This window comes from Mycetomoellerius zeteki, unplaced genomic scaffold (genome assembly GCF_001594055.1).
Source record: "Mycetomoellerius zeteki isolate Tzet28-1 unplaced genomic scaffold, Tzet1.0 scaffold70, whole genome shotgun sequence".
Taxonomy (NCBI): domain Eukaryota; kingdom Metazoa; phylum Arthropoda; class Insecta; order Hymenoptera; family Formicidae; genus Mycetomoellerius; species Mycetomoellerius zeteki.
In genome coordinates this window covers 2,436,731-2,445,418 of record NW_017257720.1, presented here as the reverse complement: position 1 = coordinate 2,445,418, position 8,688 = coordinate 2,436,731, and the positions used below count along the sequence as shown (strand labels likewise).

The window sequence follows — 8,688 nt, the reverse complement described above, 5'->3', positions numbered from 1 at the left end:
ATTAGTTTCAGTTAGGCAGGTATTGTAATTCACATTGGCGGATCCTATTTTCTTCGAGTCAGCGGTGAAAGACTAAATTATACGAAATTTTGTTTTTAATTAATTTTTTCTTATTACTTTGACCAAGCTGTTTTTATATTCGGTACACACACGTATCTATATATGTGATTATCCCAGCAAACCACAGTATGTAACTTAAATGTAGATAAAATATTACACGAGTGTCAGGAATCTTACATGTAATATTATTTGTAACGGTAAATATCAGATACGGCTTTATATCAGCAACTTTAAACATATTAATTTTATATCAGAAACATATCAATAATGTATTACTGCAATATAATATAAACGTCTTTTTTACATATTTCTATATGTATATACAAAATGTATACAAAATAGGTACTATAATGATAAAAATTTACGCTACAGATAGTAAAAGGTGGATGAGAAGGATGTAGCGTAATATATGTAACATTCAATTTTGAACCGAAGTTGCGTAATCTACGGAGCTGTGTTCGAGGAAACATTATTAGAGCTATATGTATCATTCGATTTACATTATTTATTAGATGTGAAACAAGGACAACGTAATACAAAAAACGCTTATAGCATCTCCTCGAATGTTTCTCTGACAGCTGGATAAGTTCAATGTATCTATACATTTTATATGTATCAGTCGTATAATGTTCGTTAAATTGGTGAAAGATTACAGTTGTTGTATTTATGTTATGTATTTTGAGTTACGTGTGTGTTAGATTACATTTTTAAGTGTTATGATTATATAACGTAAGAAAGAAATATATCTTTGTTCTTCTAAAGAATCCTCAAAATTAAGTGACACATATCGTATTTATAACTAATATATTTATAACCAAATGAAATATATAATTATTTTTTCTTTGTGCTCTCTACGTTATATTACAGTTACGTTTTGGTTTGCTGCGAGGTACTAATTATATACATATATGTGATTAATATAAGAATTACAATTTATTTATAATTAAGTTGTAAGAGAACTCTTTTTATGTCTGTACAAAAATTTTTAACTCTCTATTTATATTTAATTCTTATGACAAAAAAATACTTACAATGAACACAAAAGTGCAAATGTAAAGTAGTATTTTCTTCATTTTATTTATTTCTCTATATTATTTCTAAGCGTCGGTACTATAATATTCTGATACCTACTAGCATTTATATAGATAATATAATCGTATTTATATCATCTTTAATACAATAAAAAAATGTAATATAATAAAAAAAATGCATTGATTAGAGTTGCAAAACCACAGGTCATACAAACATGAAGTAAACGCAAAGAAAAATATAATGATATTTATAACTCAAGGCTCGGCACGATTTGCACTTCTCGGCTGATTTTTGACTCGGCTCCGCCTTCCGCTACTTTCCTCATCTCATCATCCCGCGCGCTGACCAAATGACGCTCGACGTTTAAGAGCGTATGACGCTCGTAGAGTCCACCCGCTTTGAGCGCTCACGCTGTAAATTTCATTCTATATCTTTTTTTGGTTCATTACGTAACTAAGACAGAATGAATCAACGCGTAAACGCTCAATCTTACGAACTGCTTCATTCTTAATTATGTAATAAACCAAAAAATAGAATGAAGTTTAAAGTGTAAGCGCCCAAAGCGGGTGGACCTCATGTCTACCGGGATCATACGCTCCTAAACGTCGAGTGGCATTTGGACTGCGCGCGAGGTGATGAGGTGAGAACAGTAGCGGAGGGCGGAGCCGAATCGAAAATCGACTGAGAAGTGCAAATCGTGCCGAACCCTATTATAACTAACACAAACTATCATTATTACAAATAAATTGCTAAGATGTTGCTTACACGTGCAGTAGTTTCATATATGTGCAATTACCTCATTTAAATGTTTATATTCTTATAGCTTTATAAATATTTTTTTAGTGTATATGTTACGTCAGTGAATCAGTCATTTGTGTTTATCTCTACTGTATATTTTAGAATATCTCCAGTTTTCTGCTGATTAGTTGCAAATGAAGAATAACCTTGATATAAGTTTACATAAAACAGAAATTCTTAAATAGATCAATCGCCATATGTAAGGAAGCATTATATATTTTTGGTTGGAATTTTTGAATTTCATAAATTAGAAAAATTATTTGACTTCAGCAGTATTTTTGGCATGCATTCTTTTGTTCTTTATATCACATATTATACACACATGTACTAATATATGTATGCCTATAAGGTACCTGAGTCGAATAAGGCCCAGCACTAAATAAGGCCCACTTTAAAACTTATTATTTCAAAACTCGCTTTACGCCTGCAGTATATGCTTAAAAGATGTGTCATAGGAAAATAAAAAGGGATTAGATAATTGGAATCGGTAGCAATACGTTCGTTTAACACAACAAAAATTTATGTGTATGCCATTTTTATAACAATCCGTTGCAAATTTTACCAGTAGACAATGTTTCATAATTTATTATAATTTATTATAATAATATTTAACTTCCTAACTATGGAATATAACAAATAAATCAATTTTTTGAAATGGATTCAAGTATTATACTTTTTTTAAACAATGTACTTATTAAATGAAACCCACTTATATGTGATTGTTATTATAGCTGTTATATTATTTGTTTGTTATGTGTAGAGTTTACGTAAGAGAATAACGATTTTCAATGTTGCTATCTTTTAAGAAGCCAAAATTTCATTTAAATTACTAGAAATTTCCAAAGATTAAAGAGTTAATTACAAACAATATTAAAGATAATTGCAATGTTTAAGAGTATAGTAAGTCCTAAGGAAGTTCCTTTCTATTAGTAATCATTTTAAAATTGATTTAGAAAGATAATATTTATTTTCTTTGTTATTTTTAATTTACTTTTGATTTAGGCCTTATTGTATTCATATGTGCAATATTGTCCTGTGTGCAATACGCTGTGTACAATATTGTCGTGTGTGCAATATCCTGTATGCAATATTTCTGTGTGCAAACGAAGCTGTGTAGGTAATTGATTTGTAGGCTAACGGGATTCTCCCGATATCGCAATTAAAATTAATTAATTATTAAATGAGGTGCTAGAATTTATATGTTTGTACAAAACCAGCGTGAACTTATAATCATCAATATATTTTTATTATGAAACACAACATTTATGAAAATTAATCAATTAATTTTTATATAATTTGATGCATAAAATGTAAATCACGTATAGTACATTGATATGAATATATAATTATTACATATAGCTATGGAAGTACATTCGCATATGAACGGATAAGTAAAAAAAAATTAAATTAATCAAAAATTTAATTATTTTAATAGTTTGTATATTAAGAAAAATAAAAATGCAGAATTGTAAGAAAACAATTTCAATATCTTTGTATAGTCATATACTATGTTCCTATTATATTACAAATTTAATAATTTATATAAATGTAAATGTTGAAGCTAAAAGGTATATGTTTTAAATTCTATTTGATTAATTTACACCATTTTTGTTTATTTATACAGCATTATAGTTTATAATGTTTGTAATTCTCATCGATTAAATTTTTTTTGTCAAGGAAGAGTCAGTATTTTATTAAAATTAAAAATTATTTTTTGTATTAATGTACCAAATGAAAGAAAGCCATAGGGTAGAACGGGGCTAGTTGTGACACTTTTTCTTTAAATTATTATAAATCTTCACACAATTATGATAGATTAATGGTAAATGCTTTAAAATGGTGCATGTTCATCTGGCTCAATAATTAAATACTTATAAATCCTTAATATATCTCGTAAATAAGAAAAAAATTACATTAATTACAAGAATGCAAAGAGGATCAATATGCCCCATCTATGGGGCATGTTAAGCATCCTCGAAGGATAAGTTGAGCCATGAAGATAATCGTTTAATGATGTTATATAATATATCATTAAAAACATGAAAGGATTATGTGTATATTAATCAAATTTTTATTATTTGCATCTTAAATATAATAATTTGTATAATAATATAATAATATTGTAAAATATAATAATATTCTTTCTTTTTAAATGCTTTAATTAATAAAATTAGAAAAACTAAAATCTTTACTCTTTATAATAATAATTAAACGTAAAATATATGTTTAATCGTTGACATAGAATAAAAAGCATTGATAAAGACAGATTTCATTTAAGCAGCTGAGTTTATAAGGTTAGTTATGAGGTACTGGTTCAACAAGCCGCATATCGGTGTTAACTGAAATACTTTTTCATAACTGAAAAACCGTAAATAAAATAGCAACTTAAACATTATAGTTAAAAAATATGATAATAATTTATATCTAAAAAACACATTTGATTATTATCAATCGCTCTAATTACCATGTAGACCAAAAAGAATACTCACCTAATAATTTTACTTTTGATATACAAAAACGAAAAAGCGTATTTGTCTGTTGAGCCGGACACAGATTATTGTATAATTAAGATACAATAATCTCTGTCTTTGTGCTACATTACGCAAGCATAGACGTATCTGTATATATTTTGGTTATTTAGATATTTGCATTTGACCAACTTGCCCCTATGCTCAAATAGCCCCGCTCTACCCTATAGGGGAACCTGGCGTATAATGAAACCATGGGGTATAATGGGATGTACTCGATATCTTTTTACAGATATGCTAATATGTAATGAATTGTCAGATAGTAGTTACTTTTAGATGTATCTTATTATATATTGTAATTAGTTGTCATATTATTTTTATCTAAAAATTGCTAAAAATTGTTTAATGTGTTCGCTTTACTGTCCGCGAATGAGTTACAGATTCTTTGGTATGTTCGCATAAGGTAAGCAATAACAAAATTCTATTTTTTATTGTCATAAGTACATTTATCTTATTATATAATCTTTTCTTGTTACTTTAGTAAAATCTATACAAATATATTGATTATCTGTGATATTTTATATTATCTAAAGTAAATTTATGTACTTCGAGGCATAATGGTGCATTGGTGTTATTTTATGTTTAAAATGAGTTTATGATTCATGTGCAAGTGTAGATAAAAATGATGAGAATTATTTTATTTGTGTTATCTTCTTAAACATTTTTATTTATGTTCAATATAATAACAGTATATCTTGTATAATGTATCACTCATCCTGCATAAATGACATAGTGAGGTTACGACACACTCTCACAAAACAATAATTTCGTCCTGTTAATCTATACTTTTGCAGTAAAACTTAAGTTTTCCTTATAGTAAATACTTCAAAAAATATTTTAATATATAACAAAGTTGATTTATTTATCTTTAATATGTTTAAAACTTGAAAAAATCTAACTATAACCATTATACCCCAGGTTCCCCTATATACATATATTCTTTATTGAAAATGCTGTGCAATGTAAATTTTAACATATTAATTATATTTCGGTTATTTTTCTATTCAGTATTTTGTGGATTCATCATGCCCATAGTCATGCATATGCTCACGTTCAGATTTGACAAGACATGTAGCAAAAAGGAATGCTTTTTCGCATTTTTCTGTAAGGTCTTTTGTTAGAATAAAAGAAAAATAAATTTTTAAGTATTATTTCCATATGAGATATCCGCGGGATCGCTTTTCAATATGGGACAATTTGGAATATTCTCAGGATAAAGTGTGCTGTGTGGGATCTTTATTTTTGAACACTATCGAAATAGTACTCAGAAATGCCGTAGTTGGAGGAGAGTTAAGAAGATTTAATATTATTTGTATAACATAAAATAAAACGTCAATGTAGACTTGTATAATTTTCTATTTCCAGTTAAATATATTATAGTATTCTGTTCTCTTTTTTCTTCTTTCCACCGATTTGCATTAAATACTTTTTTGCGCTCGGATCAGCAATTCGTACGATGTATATCCACGCATCCGATCTATACCGCTAAGTCGATAATTAGATATGCAGTCAATAATTTTCTCATAGGGTAAAAAGCTGGTTCAACGACTCTGATTCACTCTGTACGTGATTGAATTTGGAAATAAATAATCTTTAATTTGGTAAAAAAATCTGAAAAATTTGAGAAAACTATGAGTGGTGGGAGTATATTGTTAAACAAAAAAAAATTTTTTTTAATTTTTTTCTTCACAACTTTAAGATACTCTTGAAACTATACAACTTTTGTTTAGAAAATTTTTTCCATCTTTTATACTTCCGACGATATTTAGCTCGGAACAGAAATACTGCTTTTTTCAAAGATTTTCAAATGTTTCACTACTTAAAGAGGAGTTAGCGCCCGTATAAAAAAAATACATGTCTCCTTTTTTCTTTTTTATGTTTAACAACATATTTCATGGAAAATCAAATCGGTGTCAGACAGTTGTGAAAACGTGTCCCTTGTAAGTAAAATACAATTCTTGTATTGTACATGCAATTTTATTAAAAAGATAAGGTTAGAGTATTGTAGAATACACGTAAATATACACGTTTATTTAATATAAATTATATCGTGTTGTGTGTATGCTTTGCATGTATTAGTAACTATAAGGATAATATTTAATTTTTACATTTGATTGTGTTTATACAGTTTGTTCTATTTCTGTTTTTCCTTCTGCTTCTTCTATTTCAAGTTCTTGATGTTTTTGTTCCTTAGAAACAGATTTTATAACACATACAAGCAGGGAGAAGCTTTTCTCACATTCTTGTGTAATATTTCTCACTATAAAAATTTAATTAATATAGTTAAAAGATCAAATATATAATCATGTTTCCTATAGATACTGTATTTTAATAACAACTATAACATTTTAAAAGCATTATATTACAAAAGCAAATACATAAAACGTACATAATAAATTTTTTTGTAATTCCTTATTTCTTGGTAACTTTAGAGTAATTTATACGGTACGTCAAAGAGATAAAGTCTGTATTCTAGGAAGTGAGAATTGTAGAATTTTTTAAAATTTATTATAAACTATAAATAATGTGTCATTTGTACAATGAATTATTAGAAGAAGTATGTAATATCTCTTTCTTAACAGTAATTTTGCAACTGCATATTGAATCTCGGAAATTGTTCGATATAAAAACGCTTTCGTATGAACATTTTTGTTAAACTGAACAACCTAATAATATATATAATTCAAGATATATCTTACCTTGTTTCATGCATTTACGTGCAATTTCGTGAAAAATGACTTCTTCAAGACTACCACCATACTCTACATTTATTCTTACATGAATTTGCGCTTCTTTAATGTTTGAATTTTCCATCTAAAACATTATTAAAAAGAAATTATGAATCAAAGTAAAATATGTGAATTTATTTTAATTATTTTGAACAATTTAAGCGTTATATAAATTAAAACATATTTATTACAAATTAAGTATATTATAGCATAATATTTTTACTAACACCTTATAATATCAACTTTTATGTAATTTTGTCATTAAACATATATGTATATATATAAGCACCAATGTGTTCCATTAATTGCATTGTTACATTAAAAATTAAGTTTCGAATAATTTAAAATTTTATTATTTATTACGATATATTAATCTTGCATTGTTGAACATTATACATATAGTATAAAATATGTATAGCATATTTGAAAATACTTACTAAATCCTGTCTTTTTAAGACACACGCAATCCAGCAGCCAATTCTTCTTGTTCTTTCTTCATTTTCGATTTGGGTAGGTAAGTCAGTCATCATGTCTTGGGGTTTGTATACATCAACTAAGAAATAAAATCAATCAATGCAAAAGTCAGTTTTTTGGAAAAAAAAGTTATAGTTTAAATAAAACATTACAAGTAAGGAAAGTATTCAAATCTAAACAAAATTTGAAAATTAAACTAAGATTAATTAGAGAATTTAGATGACAATCACATGAATCTTCAATAATATGCTTCTGCAATAATATATACATAATTATAACTCTTACCCTCAGTCACATTATTTTCAATTCGGCAAGCTTCAATGTCATCCTCAATAGTTTCTATCACATTTTTGAGTTTTTTTGGTTCTATTGAGCTAGATGGCTGAAACTTATAAAATATTTGCTTCATCTATTTCATATAGTTTTTAATATATATTATTATAAATAATTTCTTTGTAGTTTATTATAATTGAAGTAGTTTATTAACAGAATACTTACAGCAATTATTAAAATACAGGCGTAAAGCACGAGACTTTTCATTTTGTGCAGATGATATCTTCACTGTAATAAGCGCAATTATTCAAAATAACTGTAATTAGATCATATATATATACTAGTTGACTCTTCGACAGATAAATACATAGGTTAAAAGAAACAAGATTATAGAAAGATCACATACAAACATTAATTATATAACATTAATAGAGACAATTTACTGTATTTACAATATTTTAATACTATCCTATGACGTAAATTGATAAGTATAAAAAACTAAATTATAAGTATATAAAAGACTGAACAAATATTGAGCAAAAAAAAAGGATTAAATCGACGATAAAAGTCTAAAATACATAACATCTTATTTTGCTTTTTTGAGAACACCCTGTATACGCGTTAAAGCCTTCTAATATCGTGTTTATATCATCGGTAATAAAAAACATCCGTGTGGGTCCTTTGAACATCCTAAGGACATCTCCAGGATGTATCCCGGATAAAGTATGCTATTAGGGAGATGTCTCCAAATTTGATGTACATACATTATACAAGCAGAGTCTGAAGGGATTAAT

At 27.1% G+C, this 8,688-nt stretch overlaps 1 protein-coding gene across 2 annotated transcripts; it reads right to left on the bottom strand.

Moving 5' to 3' along the window:
* Positions 1 to 6,396: 6,396 nt before the first annotated feature.
* LOC108729076 (uncharacterized) lies at positions 6,397 to 8,210 on the bottom strand. Of its 2 annotated transcripts, none has more exons than XM_018458004.1 (5): positions 8,120 to 8,210; positions 7,907 to 8,003; positions 7,585 to 7,700; positions 7,118 to 7,232; positions 6,397 to 6,678 (listed from the first exon to the last, which is right to left on the bottom strand). In XM_018458004.1, the coding sequence occupies exons 1-5, from the start codon at positions 8,159 to 8,161 to the stop codon at positions 6,539 to 6,541; spliced, it is 510 nt and encodes a 169-aa protein (XP_018313506.1). In that variant the 5' UTR covers positions 8,162 to 8,210; the 3' UTR covers positions 6,397 to 6,538. The 2 variants fall into 2 exon arrangements, with proteins under 2 accessions (XP_018313506.1, XP_018313505.1); XM_018458003.1 differs by having other exon boundaries at positions 6,400 to 6,678; positions 7,907 to 8,009.
* Positions 8,211 to 8,688: the final 478 nt, after the last annotated feature.

Coding starts and splice junctions, on each gene's coding strand:
- LOC108729076 (XM_018458003.1), bottom strand. CDS start 8,161: ATGAAAAGTCTCGTGCTTTACGCCTGTATTTTAATAATTGCT. Junction 8,010..8,119: donor CCTGTATTTTAATAATTGCT/GTAAGTATTCTG, acceptor ATATTTTATAAG/TTTCAGCCATCTAGCTCAAT. Junction 6,679..7,117: donor ACGTAAATGCATGAAACAAG/GTAAGATATATC, acceptor AAATTTTTATAG/TGAGAAATATTACACAAGAA.